Raw genomic sequence first — 24,185 nt, forward strand, 5'->3', positions numbered from 1 at the left:
GTCATGACAGCATTACTGTGACAGCACTTATATTCAGGTAAGGGGAGTTATATAGCGTACTTGGCCATCGCGTCCCGCTCTTAAGCCATACCGAGATATACCTCATCTCATGTACCTACTGTACACCATCAACGAAAAACAAATACACCCACCACCTGCCGGGCCTTGCCCCTATAGAGGCGTACTCTATAAAATACTAGGCATGGTCACCAAACACTCTTCCTCTATTTCGTTTCCATCATAGCGGTCGCAAGTCGCCCTATGTAACTAGTGCTATGAAAAGATTAGAGAAATTGCATAATGTTGAATGCTTACCGGAGGTTTGCTTACCCCTGGAATCTTTGGGGCATGTTTCAGCGACACGTCGGGCCTATTCTGATGTTTTCTCGTCTGGTGGCAGCAGATCAAGGAGCAGCGTGCAAGGTTGGCTATCGAGCCGGCTTGTACACAGGTAGGCCCTGTGTCATCAGGCATTGATGCTAGTGTTAGTAATGCTGGTTTGTTTTGTTACACAACCATGTTGTGTGTCGGCGCCAGGGGCGGGATGGTTTGGTGAACGTTTCACTGCAGTGGACGGGTTCCAGGCGATCCTGGAAGCGTGCTGCTAAACAACTAATGCTAAATGCTAATGCTAAATGCTAACACTACTGCTACGCTGTTCTAATGTCTCCGCCGTGGGATGTTGCTGCTTTTCCCTCCTCTTGCCCGGTTCATCAATGAAGGTCAGTCGGTAGCTAATGTGGGGGTTTTGCTGAGTCCTATTTTACCCTTTTTTACGGGTAAATGGGTTGACAACAGGGTGTGCCGTGGCTAGGTAGCCTAGCCAGGTAGTGTTAATCCTGTGCCCCGGCGGGGCTTGACCGGTGTTCCCACCCGGAAGCCCATGCTTGAGGCTCGGCGGGTGGCAGTAGAGCTATACTACTGCAGGATGGGACTTAGCTGCGGCCCGTGTTGTGGCTCAGCTGACTGTTTTCTGTCCATAGTAGCTTTGAACGCTATGCTATAGTGGGCTACTGTTTTGTTCCGTCTCTCTGCTACGAGAATGTCTGTCTATGCTACAGTTTTCTCTCCTCTCAACCATTCATGCTGACGGTCAATCGGTGTCAATTGGGGGAGTAGTGCGTGGGGGGGGGGCTTGTTTACCTTCATGGGTAAATGGGCTAAGGTCTGGGGCTGGTGTGCTGATGTGAATATTATGAATGAATGCGGGACTGGTTCTCTCTGGTCCACCTCCCCTTAACGTTGTGTACATGGGCTTGCTCATTCTACAGTATTTTTGTGGTGTTAGTTCTTTTATTCATTAACCCCTTCATGGTGCACACCACAGTGGAGGTTGCTGTTTGCAACCACCACTGGTGCTCCGTGTTAACATCAGTCCTTTGCTTTTGACATATTGAAACAGTGCCCCGCCCGGCCGACGCCATGAGGTGGGTCGGCCTGGCGAGTGGCTGGTGGGCTGCTAAAGCCTGTACCGCCACGGTATGGAATTGGCAGCGATTAGTAACTGTGTTCGAATTGCTGTTTTTTCTATCAAAAAAATGGTGTCTGGTGGCGGGGCCTTGAGGGCCAGCCGACGTCGACACATCGCGCGAGGTTGTTGACGTTATTAGCTTTGACCTAGCCGCAAGCTATAACCGCTCAGGGTTCCCCTCTCCGCAGGGGATTTTGGTCTTCTGCTGGAGCGCGGGCGGTATTGTCCTAGGCCCCACACCGCCTCACACCGCGCAGCCAGAAGAAGAGAGCACGGCCTAGTCAGCGGCGATGACGAGGCCCTCGACAGGCGGCCATGTTTTCCCCCGCCAGAGGTATCCTGGGCGTTGAATCGACAGGTGTCCACAAGGCCGACAGCCAATTGCCTCGTGGGTAGTGTCAGGTTCCGACCCGACTCCACGGAACGCTCTGCTCGCAAGGGTCCAGGGTTGGCTACGCACAGCGGGTGGGACCGGGCCGACTATCTACAGTTCCTGGCGGACCTGCGCCACATGGCGGCAGGTGCGTTGGGAGTGTCATTACATATGACTACGGCAGTACCATATGTCGAGGTGGATGGAGAGAACGCTGAGGCGGGGACTTGTGTTTACACAACCCCACCCGTTTTCGGGTTTGGTACAGACCCTATTGTCAGGGTCACCAGCAGTGACAGCTCTGGTCAACGAGATCCAATCTCTGTGGACGAAGCAAGCCATCGTCGTGGCGTTCTCCTCCCGGTGTTCTCTGGTGCCTGAGAAATCGGGAGGGGGGGTGTCAGATAGGGCTGCAACTAATGACTAATTTGGTAGTCGACTAATCTGTAGATAATTTTTTCGATTAGTCGACTAATCGAAAACCAATTATGTAAACAAAAACAAAACAAAAAAAGGATATCATTTTTTTTAAACTACGGTACCTATCTTTGTGAAAGTGGCTTCTCAGCTCTGGTCCAGCTGAAGACAGAGCAGAGGAACAGATTGGACATTGAGCATGACCTCAGAGTTGCTTGTCTACCATCACCCCAGACTTTGAGACTCTTGTCAGGACCAAACAACAACATCATAACATGATGATCCCATAGCAAATTAAAATAATGACTCATGAAACATTTGAATTTGGATCTTAAGCCACTTTAAATGAAAATGTATTTGAAGAACAATACAGCAATCACTCATAACAAGATAAATAAATTAAATAATACAAATTAAAGTGGAAGTGTACTTTAAATAACTAAAAAAATTATAATAAAAAAGAAAAATAACTAGCAGCATCTGCCCCCAGCACCGCGGCTGATGGGGCTGTAACTTGGTCCAGGACCAGGAGGGTGACGTGGAACAGCTGTAAGGGGAGAGGGGGATGAGTCAGATCAGACAGACTTCTAGGTCTTTTGTTTGCTGTGTGTGAGAGGAGTCCGTGTGTGTATGTGTGTATGTGTGTGTGTCTTACTCTGATCGCTGTGTGAGTGAGAGGAGTGTGTGTACTGTGTAATTTGTGTGTGTCTTACTCTGATCGCTGTGAGTGAGAGGTGTGTACTGTGTAATTTGTGTATGTGTGTGTGTCTTACTCTGATCGCTGTGTGTGAGTGAGAGGAGTGTGAATGTGTGTGTGTCTTACTCTGATTGCTGTGTGTGAGAGAGAGGAGTGTGAATGTGTGTGTGTCTTACTCTGATCGCTGTGTGTGAGTGAGAGGAGTGTGTATGTGTGTGTGTCTTACTCTGATCGCTGTGTGTGAGTGAGAGGAGTGTGTATGTGTGTGTCTTACTCTGATCGCTGTGTGTGAGTGAGAGGAGTGCGTGTGTAATGTATTGTGTGTCTAGTCTGATCATCATCTCCTGCAGGGGAACAATGTTTTCAATGTCCAAAATTTGCTGGGATCATCATGTTATGATGTTGTCTGGAACCCTGAGAAGCCACTCTCACAAAGATAGGTAGTGCACAAAAAAAAAAAAAAAAAAATTAAATAATTTTTTATTTTTTATTTTTTAATGACTAATCGATGCAACAATTTCTCGCCGACGATTTTTTATAATCGACATCGTCGATTATGTCGACTAATCGTTGCAGCCCTAGTGTCAGACCCATGCTGGACCTGTCCCATGGGAAGGTTCAGCATTTTTTGGATCGCCTCCTACCTGTTGAACACTGTCAGGTGGGGGTCTGGTTCTCCTCCATAGACCTGTAGGATGCGTATTCGCATCTCCGATCTTCCATCCTAGGGCTTACCTACGCTTCCTTTGCAGGGTTAGCGTATGAGTACCAGAGGCTGCCGTTCGGTTTTCTCTGGCTCCCCGCATCTTCACCAAGTGCGTGGAGGCCGCACTGGGGCCTCTGCGTCGTCAGGGGTTACGAAGTGTATTCTGCCCTGACGACGTTCTGGTCCTTCGCGGTCAAGGTGGATCGTCGGGTCTCGTACCAGGCAGGGCCCTACCAGCCTGGGGTTTGCTGTAGACTGGAAGTAGATTCTTCCCAGTCAACGGTTGGAGTGCTATGGGCATCCCTCTCAGAGCGTGTTGTCGACACGCTCGGGAGGTTCCGTCCTAGGACGGTTACGGCGCTGTCTCATGTCACGTTTTTCACCGACGCCTCCCTCGCTGGAGACGCGTCGGGCCAACGCAGTAGGGGGCAGCTGGCAAACCATGCTGCCCGGTCTGCGCTACGTTCAATGTGTTGGTATTGAAAGCGGTCCTTCTGGTCCTCAAACGGTGTTGATCAGGACGGACAATACGACGTCAGTGTCGTATATCGACAGACAGGGAGGAGTACGCTGCCCCCGTCTGCACCGGGCGGCTGGCTATGGGCGTCCTCCATCTGCGCGGCCTGAGGGCTCCCCACATCCCCGGCAGGGTGAATGTGGGTACAGGTGTACTGTCGCGGGGCGGTCCTCATCCTGACGGGTGGGGATTACGTCCGGACATAGCCAGGCAGGTCTGGGACAGATGCCGTGCCGCCTGGGATTCTTTCCCCATACATCTGTTAGGTCAGTTGTTGGGACGGGTACGCCACTGTCGCGCTTACGCGGGCAGATGGCGTATGTTCCAAGAGTGGTGTAAGGCGGGGGGCAGGGACCGGTGTCCTGCCCCCTGGATACTGTCCTTGTTACCTCCAGTCTCTCCTTGATAGACTGTCGGCTTCGACGGTGAGGGTATATGCAGCAGCTATATCCTCTTATCATGAGGGATTTGAGGGTGATGTTTTGTTCAGCCACCCTCTTGTGAAGCGTTTCCTGCTTGGCGCCCGACGCGTTAAGCCGGTAAAACGCTCTTTGGCTCCGAGTTGGGATCTTCAATTGGTCCTCGGTCGGTTGTCCTTGGCCCCGTTTGAGCCTCTTGAGCAAGCGCCGTTGGAACAGCTGTCGTTCAAGACTGCGTTCTTGCTGGCCGTCACCTCCGCTGAACGCGTGGGTGTGCTTTGTGCTCTCTCGGTACGACCAGAGTGCCTGTCTTTCGTTCCGATTGCGGTGCCACTCTGAGGCCTAATCCTGCCTTCGTGCCTAAAAATATCTGGAGTTCCTTCCGCTCCAGGGATATTGTGGTTCAGGCGTTTCATCCACCTCCTCACGCTAGTGAGTTGGAGGCTGGCCTTCACCTGTCATGTCCGGTCCGTGCTTGGGGATTTACCTCAGCCGTACTCAGGGCCTCAGGGCTACCGATCAGCTTTTGGTCTGTCACGGTGGTTCTCGTGCCGGTAAGGCACTATCGAAACAGCGCCTGTCCCATTGGTTGTGCGAGGGCATTGCCCTCTGCTACACGTTGGCCGGGCTGGATCCCCCTGGGGGCGTCAGGGCGCACTCCACTCGTGGGGTGGCAGCCTCTGCCGCTCTGCTGGGTGGGGCCTCGGTGGAGGACATCTATGCTGCAGCTTCATGGTCCTCCCCGGGCCCCTTTGTAAGGTTTTACCTCATGGACATGACCGGGGGTTCTGTCTCCCAGGCGGTTCTGGGGTCTGTGGACTCTCCTGCTTCCCGTCCTTTGGTAGGGTCACAGTGTGTTGGGTCACACGTGGTTCCGCCTGTGCTGTGTGTTCAAGGGGTTCTAGTTCCCTCTTGATCGCCCTCGGGTGGAGTTGACTGTGCCCCCCCTTCATTAGAAAGGATGGGGTGACGGGACTCCCCAACCCCTTGATGTGGGCTTACGGGTCCTCAGGGGGTGCATCCGTCGGGCCTCGCGTCCGCTCTTCCCCATATCTCGGTATGGCTTAAGAACGGGACACGATGGCCAAGTACGCTATATAACGATATATATAGTTATATGAGTACTGGCTAAGCGTCCCGCTCTTAAGCGGCCCCGAGTTCCCTTGGGGAATCTTTTCCTGGAAACGGGTTTTTTGCGAGGAAGAGTGTTTGGTGACCATGCCTAGTATTTTATAGAGTACGCCTCTATAGGGGCGGGGCCCGGCAGGTGGTGGGTGTATTTGTTTTTCGTTGATGGTGTACAGTAGGTACATCTCGAAGTATATCTCGGTATGGCTTAAGAGCGGGATGCTTAGCCAGTACTCATATAACTAGGTTATATACCGTAATTCCTCTAATAGTAACCCCGGCTTGTATTTGTTTCAACTGTAGCGGGTACCAGGCTTGTATTAGGAGGAGGCCTGTATAAGAGGGAGGCCTATATTTCAAATTTTCAAACGGATCATAATGAATAAATCAACATTTTGTGTCAGTTTGAACCCAGTAAAATGTGCTGGGTTCATTTATTGAAACCAAGTACTGTATGAAATAGTAAACAGTGCAATTACAGGTGGTCACTGGTCATTTCAACGTTTTCAAAGTGAAATCAAGTAACTAGCTCAGTATGCAGCTCAGTATATTAGTAACCCGGCTTGTATTAGGAGGCCGGCTTATAATTGCTTAGCTCAAGAGCGCACCCGGCCATTAATAGAGACCCGGCTTGTATTTGAGACCCGGTTACTATTAGAGGAATTACGGTACATAACCTGTCGTTCTCCACGCCCAGCCCAAACTGCCTGAAGTGTGAACATCTGAGAGGCAATTTTTCTCCTTGAGTGTTCTAGAAAACAGACTGCTTTACAAGATTTAAAGGGGACATGCGTTGCTATTCCTAGCACTATTTGGGCAACTTTACACAATTCCTGTGAGTCTATTGAAGACATCTGTAAGTTTTTTTTAAATGCATTGTTTTATATTTCTAATCAAGTACTCAAAACCATAATTTTTCAGCCTCAAGATTTCAGGCTGTTATGGCCTGGCTCCGCCCATAAGCACTTTGAGTGACAGTCAGTCCACACAGTCTGCGACTGGTAGACAGAGAGAGAGAGTTAGAGAGAGTGAGAGTTAGAGAGAGTTAGAGAGAGTGAGAGAGAGTTAGAGAGAGAGAGAGTTAGAGAGAGAGAGTTAGAGAGAGAGAGAGAGAGAGAGAGAGAGAGAGAGAGAGAGAGAGAGAGAGAGAGAGAGAGAGAGAGAGAGAGAGAGAGAGAGAGAGAGAGAGAGCAGGCCGTTATTGATAAGGCCCCCTCTCTCCCTCCCTCCCTCTCTCTTCCTTTCTTTTTTTCTCTCCCTCTCGGTGTGCGGCGCGGCAGCTTGTGGGGGGATAGCACGCTTGCTATCTCCTATGTACAGTTACCCCCCCACCCCGCCTACCCAACCCTCCCCCCCCCCCAACCACCTCCAATGTGCAGTCCCCCCCCCCCTCCACCCAACCTACCCAACCTCCTCCAATGTACAGTTTCTTCATCAAATGTATATACTCTCTTTTTTAGACTCTTATTGTATCACAAACAATACTGTATTTGTAAATCTGGTATGTCATAAATGTATAGATGTAGCAGTATTATCTATCTGTATGTCATGTATGTCATATGTTATGATGAATTGAAAATGGGGGACCCTGATGTAAACAAGAGGAAAGTCTTTCTCTGGTCTGCAACCCCTCAACAATTGTGTGTATTGAGCTGTACTGTATTGTACCCATTCTGCAATCTGTTATAACAATCAATCAATATTTAACAGATTGCAGAATGGGTACAATACAGTACGGCTCAATACACACAATTGTTAAGGGGATGCAGACCAGAGAAAGACGTTTGTCTTGTTTACATCAGGGTCCCCCATTTTCAATTCATAGTGACATTTATGACATACACAACATTTATGGCATAGGGACATACATGACATACTACAGGTTAGGGCTGGGCGATATAACGATAACGATAAATATCGCGATATATTTTAACACTTTGAGTGCCACTCACGAGATTTCTTGTTTTTTTTATAGGTGGTTGCTAGCCACTCACGAGATTTCTCGGATTTTTTAATTTTTTTTAGCGATCTGAAAAATTATTGCATCACCCGAGCCTACCCGAGCGGCGCCGGCGATCACTGTGGAAAAAAGCGCCCCCTGTCGTCTCCCAGATGACATAAGTGATTTTGGAATGGACTCAATAATGGGGGAAAAAATCCGGTACTCCACATTTTCCAGTTCACTGATCCAGCCGGGGTTACCACAGTTCATTCTGGAACCTCAGATCCCCGCTGATCATGGAGATCTACAGTATCGCGTTGGATCCATACACGTATCGATTTTTTCGAATGGTGATCAGGAATTGGAATATACTAGTTGTAAGGACTCTATGTTATCAGTGTTAGGATAATCAGAGTAAGTTTGATGAAGTTATAAGCTGTTTTGTGAAATGTCTTCTTTCGGTTTCACTGTAAAAGTCTGTGAGGAAATCAACTGAGCGATTATCCGTGCGCGGCCGTAATGTGCTTGCGTGCATGTATAATATTGATCATCTAGCGTTTATTTGAAAACGATTCATAAAAAGGCAGACGAATATCAACGTTGTAGAATATTCCACTAAAAGACGATTTTCATAGAATGCTCCAGAATGATTTTTTTTTTTTTTTTTTTTACTTTATTTTTTAGCGTTTATCGCTTTTCTGGTCAAGCATGACCGACAGTTGTAGAGTGAAACGGGAGGGAGAACAGGGGAAGACATTCTGCAAATGACGGCGGGTCCGGGAATCGAACTCGGAGTCAACCAGAACCGTGACGCAGCACGGCTCCTCCCGACGCAGAAATAGCGCCGAGATACGCGGTGAGCTACTGGAGCCCCCGAATGAGCTGTTTTTTATATCAAAACGGGGGCTTTTCTAACTGCTCTGAAACGGAAACGACGCGATAAAAAAACAATCTGCCTTGACAGCACTGACTGGAAAATAGTCTTTGATAATGCGATGGGCAGATTAGACACAATGCCATAATTTAAAACATAGATTAGGCGATGGAACGCTTTAATGCATGGGACACACCTACATATCCTCCGCTGTAGGAGCCAAGCAAGGAAACCCCAGGCTTCCTCTGTGTTTCCTATGGCTTTGGAGCGGCCATAACTCATTCCCCACCAATGTTTATATACGTTATTGGGCGCCATCCTTTGAACGCCAACAACGTATATATATACACGTTATTTGATAGTTTTTCCTTTTTTTCAATTTTTATATTCGATTCAATGCTCGTACAATCATTTCCGTGGGTGGGAAGTAGCTTCGGCGCATATTAACGCCTGGGAGTGAGTGGAGCTCCATCTCCCACTCTCTCCAGGTGGATGCAAGGTGTGCGGGAATGGGGTCGTCCCAGCCCTGGTCCTTGTCCCACAATGCTCGTACAATCATTTTTGCCCTGGTGGTGTACGGTAGAATACATCCTAGCGGGTCATATTGTCGGGCGAGTGTTGTGTACACACTCCGTCTGGTGGTCGGCGCCGCCGCCGGCCTTCCCTGCTCCGTAGTCAGGGGCTTGTGTCTGTAGTGAAGCGAATCCGTTTTGAATCGCCACACCAATCCCAGGGTCATCTCCTGGGCTTCTCCCGGGATTGTAGCCATCCAGGTCTCGCTGCTGGCTGCCTTGTCCTCGGAGGAGAGGCTGCGCAGTACTTGCGGATCGCTGCTGGCCCACTGCCTGAGATCAAAGCCGCCTTTGATCAATGAGGCGCGGAGTTTAATCAGGAGAGCCTCGGCTTCTTCTTGGGTTGAAAGGCTTTGTAGACAGTTGTCTACGTAGAAGCTGTTCTTTACGCTGTGTCGGACCTCTTCGTCCGCTGCTGGGTCCTCTGCTACATGTTTCTGTAGTGCAAATGTAGCACAGCAGGGGCTGCACGTCGTTCCGAAGGGGAGGACTTCCCATTGGTAGATGGCTGGGTGCTCATCTCCTGGCTTCTCTCTCCATAGGAACCGTAACAGGGGCTTGTCCGCCTCTACTAATCTCACCTGCAGGAACATTCCTTTAATGTCCCCGCTGATGGCCACCTTTTCCTGGCGGAAGCGGAGTAGAACGCCGAGTAGGGAGGGGCTGAGTGTGGGACCGGGCAGTAACTCTTTATTCAGATTTTGGGATCCGATCTGGTAGCTGCAGTTAAATACTATGCGGTCTTTACCGTTGTGATGGACCTTGTGGTGAGGCACGTACCACGATTCAGTGGTCTGGTCAGCCTCTTTAATGTCCATCTTTGTGACGTGTCCCGCTGTGATGAGCTTCTCAATCTCAGCGCGGTATACACCCTCTTGGGCGGGGTTCTTGGCTAAGCGCCGCTCCGTGTTCAGCAGGTACCGTTCTGTGGCGTCTGTCTTGGCGTGGAAAGTAGGCATTCCTTCTCGCCGCAGGAGTGGCGTGGCGTATCTCAACACGCCGTTGACCGGGACTCTCTTGGTCCCTGTCTCGAGGAGGTGAATGGCGTAAATGTCATCTTTAGAGCGAATGTCTTTCTTTCCGTTCTTAAAGGGCATTTGTTCCAAGGTCCATAGCCGCTCTACGTGTTGCAGGAGTGCGGTTTCTCCCTCTGTGACTCGGGAGTGGAGACATCTAGTGGCTGTACTTCGGTTGAGAGATTTGGCGAGCGGGCCTTGGAGAGTCCATCCCAAACGGGTCTCGACTGCTGCAGGACAGCCTCGGGGTCCGGTATGAACCCGGTCTATCGGGACAATGAGGTCTGCATGGTCGGAGCCTATCAACAGGGTCGGCATAGCATTGTCTATGAGCGGGATCGGTAACTTGCGCAGATGTGCATATTTCTCCATCAGCTTGGCGACGGGGTATGTGTACCGCGACAGTCCTATTTCTTGGCTGGTGAAAGCGTCTGTAATCTGGTACCGTCGCTCAGGCTGGCCGCTTGCTGCGATAGAGAATGAGACATTCTCGCCCTTTATCGTCTTCAAATCTCGTCTTATTGTCCGAATTGTCATTTGGGTTTCGCTTCCCCGCAGCCCTAGCTGGGCCGCAGCGGAGGCGAGCAGAAGGGTCTTTTCTGACCCGTCATCGAGGACGGCGTAAGTGTCCAGGACTTTATTCTGGTAGCTTAGTGTCACACGCACTACTTTTAGGAGTACTCGGGCTCCACTGCTGCTGGCGGGATCGATGTACATGACGCTCGCTTTGCGGCTGGATGGTGCGGGTGAAGGGCGCCGTCTGTTACTGTCGTGAAGTATGTCCAGATGGGCTCCATCGCACTTGGTGCACCTTTTCTTTAAGCGGCATTCGGCTGCCATGTGTGAGCGCGCACAGCGAAAACAGCGCTTGTTGGACTTTATCCATTGACTTGCTTCCTCCGCGTTCAGCTTGGGGAAGGAGTCACATTGCGCTAGCCAGTGTTCTTTCTCACAGTAGGGGCACACTATCTTCCACTTCTCCGTTCTGGAGGGGGTACTGTGGCTCCTGCTGCTCGGTACTGACTCCGATTGGTGCATCACAGTCACCGATCTTCTTCCATCATTTAGTCGTCTGGTTCCTTCTCTGGAGCCAGGGGTGCTCCGTCCGAATGTATCTAGCCGTAGGCTGCTGACTTCTCTCGCCAGGAAGTCTGCTAGATCGAGGAGGTTCGGTTCGGGGCCATTCGGGTCTCGGTGGTCCCTCTGTCGCCTAAAACGCTCCTGTCGAGCGGGCGGCAGCTTCTCCAAGATCCTTTCCACATTTGAGTTGGCGTAAAGTTCATGCCTCCCCTTCTCTCTCTGCGCTCCCAACATCCCTACCAGGGACTGCACTCTGATGGACAGGTCGTCCAGTGCTCGATTGTCTATTGCTGGGGGTAAGCGGTCGATGTGTCGGATCTCCTGGATCACGTAATCCCATATGCGCCCATACCTCTGGTCCAATGCTACCAGCGCTGCTGTGTATGGGGTGGTGGAAGTCGCGTAGGCGAGCGCTATATTATGTGCGCGGGGTACCTTTAAGTGCTTCAGTAGGATGGCGTATTTATGGCGTTCATCCAATACATCCACCAACATGGTCTCCAGACACATGCGGAGTTCTGTATACTGGGCCCGGTTCTCTTGGGTGAAGTCGGGTACCATAGGCGTGCCAATGTATGACGCTGACTGTGGATACATCGGCGAGCGTTGGGGGAGAGGCCTCCTAGGCGAGTCTCCTCCCGCTCCTTGGTATGGGCTGGTACTGGCGGTGTACCATGGCCCGCTTGTCCAGGTGCTGTTCCTCGGTGCGGGTCGTGCGTCGTGCTCACCCGTGTATAGAGTCGGGGGTCTGTAGCGCAGCTCCGCGGGAGTATAGCCTGGGCTGTACCGGACCTCCTGGTCCGGTAGAGTACTGTGCTGTCGTCGGGCGTGGTTCTCCTCCTCTTCCTCTTCGTCTTCAGTTAGGTCATCCAGTGCTTGTAGTCTCTGGTTTAGCCTCTCCACAGGATATGCTGCTCCTTCCCGGTTGCTAGGTCTCGCTTGGACCGGTGGGGGGAGGTGGTCTGTGGGGGGTATAGACCTTGTCTGTTGGTCAAGTTCAGGGTTGTTTACTCGGCTAGGGGATGCCGCCCTGGAGGTGTGTCTAGACGAGTTCCTGGAGCCTCTGGCGGAGGGAGAGGGTGTTGTCCGTCTGATCAGCTGTTCTATTAGTTGCGCTTGCTGTCTGTCGCGCTCTGCGTCCCGTAGAGCACCAGCAGCTGCTCGCTGGCTGTCTGCTCGGTCTCGGGCCACATTCTCTTCTCTCTGAATGCGTCTTAGTTCTAGACGTATATGCTCTTCTTCGCTCCGCTGCTGGATCTGCAGTCGGTCGCGTTCAGCAGCGGCGTTCAGGCTGATGAGGAAGGCCTGCTGTAGGGTCCTCTCTGCCTCGCTGGGAGAAGGCGGTTGTATAGGGGAGCCTTCCCTCGGGGTACTCCTTGCGGAGCCTTGGAGCTCTATCTCCACGGTGCTCTCCCCGTCTTCTTCCGTGCCGAGTTCTCTCTCGGTAGCGTTGTATTCCTCCCGGTACTCATCGGGGACTACTTCTTCAGTACTGGCGGGGTGTGAAGTCATGTCTGGTTCCCACTGGTCCCCACCGTGAACTTGGTCAGTTACATTAGAGCCCGTAGGGGCCTCTATGGTCGGGGTAGTCTGGGCGTTGGGGTTAGACATACTTTTACTTTCTAGTTTTACCGCGTTTACTGTTAGTAGAAGACTAGGTTGTTGACTGACAGCGTAAGCCTCTAAGTACTGAGGGAGCCGTCGTTCGCGCTGCGGGCGTTGGTTAGGAGGATCGTTTCGTGGAGTGTTCATCATAGGCCATTTCAATATTAATAACACTATATTAATATTACACTAATTACCATCCGGCTCGAAGGACCAATTGTAACTGAGGGGTACAATTCCCTGACTGTATTACTAGATATGATACTTACTACCACTACCTTTGTACTTAATATTCGGCCACCCAGTACACGGCATAAATATATTATGATGAACACTGTCACGTAGATGAAACGGATCCAACACAAATGTACGAATTAGAAATAGGTCTTTATTTCTACACAGCGATGGTGTGTAGAGCAAGCACTTAATCAAATCAATCACATTTATGAATGGAATTAGTATGCACTTTTATGGCAAGAGTATTCGTCGGTATATCAATAGAGAATGTCCAATCTCTGAAGGCGCAGGTGGTACATATACGACCTGGAATAGTTTAAGGAATAACAGCAATGATACTTTAATGATTATATACTGGATACACTAGAGGGGGTTAATCCGGTCGCTTGTAAGCCGACAGGAGTAGGAAGGGGGGGGGGGGTAGAATCCGGCTGCCTCATCCGGCCAAGGGTATCCCAGGTGAACCCACTGTAGTGCCGTTCAATGCGCCGGCGATCCTTGGACCACAGATGAAAGCAGGTGGACTCTTTGTGGGCCGGCTTCCTCCGGTCCACGGAGGAGAGACGTGAAGCGACCTCGTCTTGCAGAGCGTCTCCTCACCTTGCGTCCTCTCCAGGGGGGGGGGTTCCAACACACGGCAGTGTCGGGGGTCTTTATCCATGGAATAATCAAAGTATACAAAGCATAATCCGTGCCTGGGAAGGCGGGCTGTCGTCGGTAGAATAATCCGGTATACAGGTCCACTCGCTCGTCGGCTCTGGGGCTCCTCGGGTGCAGCTTCACGTGGGGTCAACCACCCTGGATAAGCAGCCAGTTCTCTGCCCGAAACGATGGGGTACTGACTACGGTAGTATTCTCACCGCACGAAGCACTATATATTAACAGACTATTATTAGCTTAATAGACTACGTCCAACTCGACGATATAGTGCCAAATATGACTATTCAAATATTAATATACACGATGTCTCAATACCGATGGTAGGCGAACTTGGCCTTACTCCCACACGTGGCGTCGCGGGGAGGCTTTACGTCTGTGACTCTATTGGAGGGTAAGAAACTGGACTGAAAAGGAAGTCCTACTTTAGTAGCGCAGTATATATACGCACTATGAACAAATAGTCCCATTAGTGGTGCGGTAGTCAGATTCCGAAGCGGAACTAGGACTTGTTCGTACATGTGGAGCGGTACGGTTGAACTGGGTCTGAGGGGTATGGCAGCTTGGCACCAAGGTCTCGACCAATAGTAGAATGGAGACTATTATGGGATGTTCAGTAGGCTAGAATGGATATTCAATGCATATTGTACAAGGAATATACAAGGGATATCAGGGAATATTAGAGAATATACAAATACAATTAAATATATATATATAAATAAATATATATATTCGGTTTAATCTGGCCCTTCACAACAGTCAGGGACCCCTATGTTGCCGTTAGAAGGCATACTGCGACCCAGAGGGTGCAGTACCGGCCAGATCCTCCCAGGTGGCAGTAACGAGAGTGCAGTAAACCCTGTTCCAGACCCTGCGTTATACTCAAATGTCTCCGGGCGGCGTCTAGTTTTTTACCAACAAACTTGCATTTTTCCGCAATCTGATTGGCCACTGACGTTTCTGGTCATGTGACATCTGCGCCAATCGCATGACGCCTGTTTCTGCGCCTATTTCTGCCTCCAACAGCCTGCAAACTACCTAACGCCTAGTTCTATCACTGGTTAAGCTTAGGCGACTCTTTCGAAGTTGGTTAAGGTTAGTTTGGAATCAGGGCTGGTGTTCTATCGCCCTGCTCTAAGACAAACTCTAACCTTAACAAACTTCGAAAGAGTGCCTAAGCTTAACCAGTGATAGAAACAGGCGTCACACGATTGGCGCAGATGTCACATGACCAGAAACGTCAGTGGCCAATCAGATGGCGGAAAAATGCAAGTTTGTTGGTAAAAGACTACACGCCTCCGGGCGCAGTTTTCTGGGTCGGGCTAGTCGAGCGGTTCTCCCGATTGCATTGAAGTGCGTCAAATGCTCCAGGTCCATATGTTGTGGTGGGTTATGTCGTGGACCAGATGGACATCAGATGGACCAGATGGCGATCAAACAATTACAATATTCTTTTTGGAATACTCCCGATCACAGGTAAGGACTATCTGGCGTCAATTCTAGCTTGATAGTGCAATGTACCGATCCAGCTGATCAGCGTTTTTGTGTTCAATATGAATGCAGTTACTGGCAATTAGATAATCAGAAACTACCCCCCCCCCCCCCTTTCATGCATTCATGATGAAACATAATACCCATTATATACATTTGATTTGGGAATAGTAGCGTGTCCAGGCAAGAAACGCCAACGTTTATAGTAGAATTCACGTATAAAGGCCCTCCCATAGTCGAGCGGACTGTACGCGGACTGGACTCAGCGGAGGTCCACTGGACTTTGAGCTTTCATAGTCGAGCGTACCTCCGCGGACCAATTTCCTACATGTCACGTGCCAGTTTACACAATTGTCCCCACGCTGTTCAACTTCTGTCATGTCGTCATCATCCGATGTCAAAATAAAGAGTATGTTATCTCCGTTTCCAATATTTAGATAATAAAACGGGCAGTTTTACGCACTTGAATAACAGGTATATAGGCAGCGAGATGCAATGTACCGTATAGGCTTGAGGTGGACAGCGCGTGGTGCTGAAATGACAAACACGCATCATTGCATGAAATAAAAGCACCAGTTTTATTTCAAAATATTGGACACGGAGATAACATTCATTCTATGTTATCTCCGTTTCCAATATTTCGAAATAAAACTGGCAATTTTACACACTTCATTTAGAAAAGCCATTCAAACATCTCTCTTGAGAGAGTGGTCAGAGTAAAATGCAGATCGGCGTCACATTAAATGCAGTTCGATGTCAACCAAAAACGCAGCGTTTTGTGTGACACCAAGTCAGCGGCGCGGACGTCCGCACGTCAGAAAATAGGAGCTTCGCACTTGGACTCTGCTGTGGGTCTGCTGTCCGCTGAGATCAAAGCTCAAAGAGTCCGCACGGACCTCCGCGGAGTCTGCTCAGTGTACAGTCTGCTCGACTATGGGAGGGCCTTAAGGCTAGAACTCAGCCTTTCGGGAATTACCCCAGACCACTCTGAAATTATACTTATATTCACCATGGGATAACGCGCGAACGTATGCATGGAGAAATTATCTCTTTTTTGCATCTTGGACGGAAGAAAGTTACTGTCAAATTACCATAGTATTGTCCCCATAGCTATAATATAGAATATACAGTATAGCTCTACAAACAAGGTGACGCACTCCTATCTTTAAAGCGCGGCATAGCTACAACAGGACCCGTCTAATCCCCGGCGGTCAATGAGTTAAAGATGGCATTGATCAGGAAGCAGCACTTGTTTTAAATCTTTGGAATGCATCCAACTTTGTAGTATTGAAACACTTACAGTTGTTGGGGATGTTGACGGCCTTGGCCTCATCTTTAGCCACGCCCACCAGTACAGTCATGGGGTGTAGGGCCTGGTTGGCCTTGTTCTCTTCCAGCAGGTCATACACGGTCTGGATCTTCTCCCAGCCAGGACACAGGATCACCGCAATGGGCTGGAGGACATCAAAAGGACAACAAAGTAGTAGTGAGTCTGGAGAGAATCATTTATAATCCATAAACAAATTAATGGATGGACTGTGTCCACCCTCAAGATATCTACAAATTCGAATTAGTCATTTAGCTGACGCTTTTATCCAAAGCAACTTACAAATTGTGAACAAGTCAGCAAGAGAGGTACTTCTCTGGCAGCTAAGGGTCAGTGGCATTGTTCGTCAATAGTATCAAGCTTGAGTGTTACAACTAAGACTATGTTTAGGAAACATAGGTCCACCTGCATAGGGTGGATTTTTTTTACCACAACCTGTTTTTTCTTAATCCTTGAAGTGTCTATTTTAAGATTCTGCCAGGTAACAGGTTGGAATAATGTCCCATGGGGTTTCTTTTTCACCCTTTATTACACCTGTCCTGAACCAAAACCTGAAAAATAAGAAAAAGAAAACAGCATAACATTTTTCCAAACAAGTTTGACCCAAGGAATTCAGTACAATTGTTATTTTTAAGATTCAAACACATCTTGATAAAATTTCAGGACAGAAAAAGCACAAAAAAAAATTATATATATATATACATTACTAAAATGTAGTGCATTGGACGAGATCGATTTAGGTTCATATTGGAAATAATATTGTAATAAAGATAGTCTCCATGCTGTTATGCCGTAAATATTAAGTTTTGCTTTTTTTTTCTTCAACTTTCTCCTTTTTTTTGTTTTTCTCCCATCCCAATTTAGTCGTGCCAATTCCCCCCTCCCGTCTTGATCGTTGCTCGAATGTGCCCCCCCCCCCCCACTGGTCGGTCGTAGGGAGGGTTGAAGAATCTATCGCATGTCCCCTCCGATACATGCGGAGTCAGCCAGCCACTTCTTTTCACATGCCAGCGCGGACTCTCATTGGCGAGGTGTAACGTGTGGGAGGCTCACACTACCCTCGACATCTCCCGTCCTTGCTGTGCAGGCGCCCTGACCGACCTGTAGGAGTCGCTGTTTACAACGACCAGATTACCACCCATAGACTCCCCTCCCGCTGACTAATTGAGTCAGTATGATGGCCGGCCCAAGCCAGAGGCAACGCTGACAGCCAGATTCAATACCGGTGTCTCACATGTTGGCGACGAGCTCTTAGACCGCTGTGCCACCCAGCCACCAAATATTATAGTTTTGCATAAGCAATTCTATAGAGATTCAATGCGATTTTGATCAGTGATTTATTTATTGTTAACACTTTGAGTGCCACGGACGCGTTGTCGTTAGTTCTTGCCGCCAGTTGAATGCCAGCAACGCTATATAGCGTTTGTCGTATTTTATTTTTTATTAGCGATTTGAATTCATATTTCATCAATCGAGCCTCATGCTAGTGTTGCAGACTCTCTGAGCTCCATTGGGAAAATACCCCCCCCTATCGTCTCTCCCTGTGTAACTGCACCCCATTGGTTTAGACTGATAAGGGGGGGGGGGGGGGGGGGGGGGGTCCAGCCTCATCATGTTACTTCTCCGGCGAGGCATCTGAAGAGACCCAAGTGATCGCCGAGCCGGAAAACGCGTAGAATACATATTTACAGTACCCAACGCTGAATCAATAAACGCGATCGATATTTGAAATAGCGATCCGTTATTGGAATAATCTTTTTGGAGAACATCTGATCTGAGGTAAGCAATTTATTTTACCAGTCTTGGGGTAATCGGATCTGTTTTGACCTATATATCAGCGTGTGCCCCATGTGTGTGTGTGTGTGTGTGCGCGGTGATCAGGAAATGAGAATATATTTTTCAGATCGCTTATATAGCGTGCATAAGTACACATATACTATCGATAATCTAGCGTTTATTTGAAAACTATTCATAAATAGGCCGAAAAATTACAATGTTTTTTGTGTATGCCAGAATATTCCAGTAAACGGCGTTTATCACTGAATCTATATATTTTCCTGAAAAACTAGGGCTTTTCAAAATGCTATAAAACGGAAATTAACCAATTAAAAAAACAATCCGTTTCGACAATGTTGACTGCAAACAAGTCATTGATAAACGACGGGCAGATTAGACACAACCATAATTTAAGACAGAGATTATGCGTTCACAACGCTATCCTTGAAGTGGGTGGTGGCATCCAACCACGTTTTACCATGTTAACAAGTGGCAACCAAAGTGTTAAGGTTCAAACTACCGGTATATGTTTTCATATGCACTGGATATCATGGACTGGATAACCTCGTTCCCAGTTTTATCTCCGTGAGATAAAGCCTGTTAAAGAACTACTGCCGAAAGTGTCTGGAGCGTAACAGTAAGAAGCATTTTGTATAAAAGTATTCTGTACTTCTGTATGACAAATATTAAAGAAACTTGAAACTTGGGTAGAATTTATTACTTCCCCTGGCACAACGACTAATTGGGACGGGGAGAGAAAAAAAAATAAAAATAAAAAAGCCTTCTGGAATCTAGGGTTCTTCTGCAGCTTATTCAACGGATTCACCTGTCTCTTTGCTTTGAAAGCGCTGGCACAGTAATCCCCAGAAAAGTCATAGTATCTCAGCAGAGTGCTGCAGTACTCTGAGCCCAGAGACTCAGCCAGTTCGGACACATGTATTAGCTTGCAGTGCCAGTGCCATGGTCAAGGTGCCAGTGCCGTGGTCCAGGTATCTGGAGAGGTTGGTCATGCTGACATGGTAGATGAGGATCATCCGTATATAGAGGTTGGTCATGCTGACATGGTAGAGGAGGATCATCAGTATTATAGAGGTTGGTCATACTGATAGGAGGATCATCAAGGTATCTGGAGAGGTTGGTCATGCCGACATGGTAGATGAGGATCATCAGTATATAGAGGTTGGTCATGCTGACATGGTAGAGGAGGATCATCAGTATATGGAGAGATTGGTCATGCTGGTAGAGGAGGATCACCAGTATATATAGAGGTTGGTCATGGTGACATGGTAGAGGAAGATCATCAGTATATGAAAGGTTGGTCATGCTGGTAGAGGAGGATCATCAGTATATGAGAGGTTGGTCATGCTGACATGGTAGAGGAGGATCATCAGTATATGAGAGGTTGGTCATGCTGACATGGTAGAGGAGGATCATCAGTATGAGAGGTTGGTCATGCTGGTAGAGGATGATAATCAGTATATAGAGGTTGGTCATGCCGACATGGTAGAGGAGGATCATCAGTATATAGAGGTTGGTCATGCTGACATGGTAGAGGAGGATCATCAGTATATGGAGAGGTTGGTCATGCTGGTAGAGGAGGATCATCATTGTTTGTCTTGGCAAAAAAGCCATCGGGAGAGCCAAGTGCATGAGGCGATAGGGGGTAATGCATGAGTTCTTGGAGGTTGATGGGCATATCCAGATCCAAAGTAGACCTTGAACGCCTGCCTCCTCCTAAGGTCTGTCTCATCCCACATGTACAGCGAGTCAACTTCAGAGTTGCCTGCTACAAAAGAGCAGACCAGCCAATATTTGAGAGGCCCAAACCCTATGATCAGGATATGGGCTGGGAGAAGATTATGGATGAGGGGGTGTTAGAGCCTGTCTGGACGGTTGGACCCATCCTCCCTCCTTCTCTTGTTGTGGTGCTGGCCCAGAAAGCGGAGTCAGAAGAGCAAGAAGCTCTTAATAAGGAGGCAGATTATGCAAAACGTAACGTGGATGAGGAGGATGGAGAATACGAGTGTGATGAGGAGGAGGAAGAGATGGAAAGATATACTTTGACAATCTCTTTGGCGATGATCATGATGATTAGTAGTTTAGGCTTGAATGTTGTGCCAACAGAGAAGATGTACTGTAATACAGGGATTAAAGCAAAAAAAATCTCCTGACTGAACTTTTTTTCAGGCCAAGTCATATTCTTATTTTAACCTCCACTGTATTTTATTTTTTAATAGCGTTAGCATTTTAAGGGACCCTACTTGTAGAGCCTACTGTCCTGACTGACTATAGACCCTACTGTTGTGGTTGTTGTGCCAGGCAGGGAGGCTGTGTGCTGGAGAGCGTGAATGCAAGTCTTTTGGCTAGCTTCTGATTGATGGCGAGCTAGCACCCTTTTCCCATTACTTTGAACCATGAACCAAAAGGCTTGTTATCATACAAACAAGGGACTAAACACGTTTCGCAATTATGCCACAACAATGTGGAACGCCCTACCCACAGCCGTAAAAATAAATGTGAATCCTCAGTGTTTCCCACAGGATTTAGTGAGACTGTGGTGGTGGGTGAACCTCTGCCCCTCTAGGGGGGTCCGGTGTTACCTGGCAGAATCTTAAAATAGACACTTCAAGGATTAAGAAAAAACTAAAAAAAATCCACCCTATGAAGGTGGACCTGTTTCCATGTAGACTATGACTTTCGTGGTTTTTTATGCTTAACACTTTCCGTGCCGGAGCTCGGTGCCCCGGAACCTCCTTGAATGCCGCCACCCACTTCGCCGCCACCCACTTCAATGTTAGCGTTAAAAACGCCTAATCTATGTTTTTTTTTTATCCACTTTTTCTCCCATTTTCTATTTTTCTCCCATCCCAATTTCGTATCATCCAATTCAACCCTCCCCTGTCTCGAACGCTGTTTCTTGCCTCCCACAAGCCGGCTGCAATGTGGACTAAGTCATACATAGCACGAGTCCCCTCCGATACTCAAGGTAACAGCAGTCGCATCATTTCACCTGCGCGGCGCGGTCTTTCAGCGTCAGGGGTCTGCGCTTTGGAGGGGCGCCGCCCCCATCGCTTCCTGATTCTACTGCGCAGGCGCACCAACCGACCTGTAGGAGTCGCTGTCCACAACGCCCGATCCCCACCCATCAGTTTCCCACCCCCTAACGGCACGGGCACACTGCTAACGAATGAATTTCACGCGCGGCTCCCTCGTGAGATCCATTTACATTGGGACAGCTGTAAATTCCTAGTCTATATGCGAAGTCAGTCATTTTAGAATGATGATCAGTGTGACTGTACTCCTGAAAGAGCAGCGTGTAGCCCCAGCAGCAGCAAGAGCTTATTATTATTATTATTATTATTATGCAACATTGTAATAGTTATAGGTATAAACAAACATACAGACAAACATTCGAGGCGTTTATTTGCAGATACAGACACAGCTGGTTGAACAACATCTATATCTGTGGTAAGAATGCAGATATTCAATTGTATTTCTGTGACAATGCGCGTGGCGCACGCCTCCCGCGCCGCCTCAAATAGGATTGAAGCGAAAAGATAGCTTGCCGCTCGGGAGCCGCTCGCAAGGCGCGCTCCCGCTTGCGGCCAGTGTGCCTACTATCGTCCGTTAACATGGGAGCGGAAGTGAAGAGGCAGCCGCCCGTCCGTCCGTGTTCATTCGTCAGCAGTGAGCCCGTGCCATAATACTGCCAATGTGTATTAGTACGGACGACCAGCTAAACTGAAAGCAATGTGGAGCGCTGGGCTCGAACAGGCGAACCCAGCATCTCCAGTATTCGTGGTGAGCGCCTTGCCCACTGCACCACGTAGCCACTCACGAGATTTCTCGGAATTATTATTATTTTTATTTTTTAGCGATCTGAAATCATATTATTGCATCACCCGAGCCTACCCGAGTATAGCCGAGCGGCGCCGGCGATCATTGTGGAAAAAAGCGCCCCCTGTCGTCTCCCAGATTACATAAGTGATTTTGGAATGGACTCAATGAAAATGAATGGGGAAAAAAATCCGGTACTCCACATTTTCCAGTCCACTGATCCAGCCGGGGTTACCAGAGTTCATTCTGGATCCTCAGATCCCCGCGGATCATGGAGTTCTACTGTATCGCATTGGATCCATACACGTATCGATTTTTTCAAATGGTGATCAGGAATTGGAATATACCAGTTGGATACCATCTGATGTCAGGTAAGGACTCTATGTTATCAGTGTTAGGATAATCAGAGTAAGTTTGATGAAGTTATAAGCCGTTTTGTGAAATGTCTTCTTTCGGTTTCACTGTAAAAGTCCGCGAGGAAATCAACAGGGCGATTATCCGTGCGCGGCTCGAATGTGCTTGCGTGCACGTATAATATTGATCATCTAGCGTTTATTTGAAAACGATTCATAAAAAGGCCGACGAATATCAACGTTGTGGAATATTCCAGTAAAAGACGATTTTCATAGAATGCTCCACAATGGGCTGTTTTTTATCTGAAAACGGGTGCTTTTCTAAATGCTCTGAAACGGAAACGACGCGATAAAAAAACAATCTGCCTTGACAGCACTGACTGGAAAATAGTCTTTGATAATGCGATGGGCAGATTAGACACAGCCATAATTTAAAACATAGATTAGGCGATATTAACGTTAACATTGGCGCCGATGGTGGCATTCAGCCGGTAAAAAGGAAAACCCGGCGTGGCGCTCAAAGTGTTAACATGTGCTGTCCCTATCAAATAAACTATCAAATCAAACAACTGCTACAAAAGTAACAGTCACTTAACTTTAGCTTTTGCCCCTTTTATGCATACAATGCCTATGTTTTGGCTAGTGTTGCTCTTCTAGAAAGATAATCCTTTAAGGGTTGCCTATTGAAATACTGTACACCTCCAGTACAGAAACATTGTTTATATGAGTTTGCGTGTCAGGTAGACCATTGATTGACAGTCGATTCTGCCAATTACGTCACACGGCTTGCACTCCGGCGCTGCAGCTGGACCCTATTGCCCACCTCTGCTGTTGATAACGCTAGCCAAGTTATTATACACACAGATACACACACGCACAGTGGGCCAGTGACTTTGGTGTAGGGGTGTAACAATGCATCGACCCTAAGGGGAAAATTCAACTGCATCGATTTGAAAATGTTAGAATCGATTATCGCCCTTTTTTTTTTTATCTTTCTTCCCCTCTTTTTTCTCCCATCCCACCCTTCCTGGTTGTTGCGTACCTACCCCTACTGTTGGTCCGGGAGACCGGAGACTGTCACATGCTTTCCTCCGACGCATGTGCAGCCTGCCGGCAGGCCAACCTGGCCGCGCAGGTTCTCACCGGGAAGAGTGTAGCGTGTGGGAGGCCACACTATCTCTCCTTAGTTCCTACCCTTGCTGAGCAGGCGCCCCGACCGAACTGTAGGGGTCGCTGTCCACAACGCCCAGGACCCACCCTTCAGCTTTCCCACCCTCTGATACAGCCAATTGTATCAGTGTGAGAGGCCAGCCAAACTGATAGCAACGCCGGGAGCTGGATTCGAACAGGCGAATCCAGTGTCTCCCGGTGTTGGTGACGAACGTAATCTCCGCTACGCCACCTGCCCCCCACGATTATCGCAATTTTAATGTGTACACGTTATGTTATTGTCATGTCCGTTACAGCCAACACAACGACATACGCTACTGCATCAACGTCATGATTAACAAAGCAAGGCATTCGTTTTGTTGCATTAACATTACTATTGCTATAGATAAATCTAGGTGTTCTAGAATCTATTGCTATTGGTAAGACTAGAATAAGTTACATAAAACTTAATGTTACTATGTCTCGGGAAAGTCTCGCATAGCGCAATGGCGGACTTTCAGGAAGTAAACAAGCTAATGAG

At 48.4% G+C, this 24,185-nt stretch overlaps 1 protein-coding gene across 1 annotated transcript in view; it reads right to left on the reverse strand.

The window, feature by feature from the left end:
• tdrd12 (tudor domain containing 12) overlaps positions 1-24,185 on the reverse strand; it is a gene marked incomplete at both ends in the record, with an annotated part of 274,420 nt that overhangs the window by 114,985 nt on the left and 135,250 nt on the right. Inside the window, one exon of the mRNA XM_084335256.1 lies at positions 16,503-16,656. Within this exon, the coding sequence (XP_084191382.1) occupies positions 16,503-16,656 (154 nt within the window). The remainder of the gene's footprint in view (positions 1-16,502; positions 16,657-24,185) is intronic.

This window comes from Notolepis coatsorum (assembly GCF_963971535.1).
Source record: "Notolepis coatsorum genome assembly, chromosome: 18".
NCBI classification, from domain to species: domain Eukaryota; kingdom Metazoa; phylum Chordata; class Actinopteri; order Aulopiformes; family Paralepididae; genus Notolepis; species Notolepis coatsorum.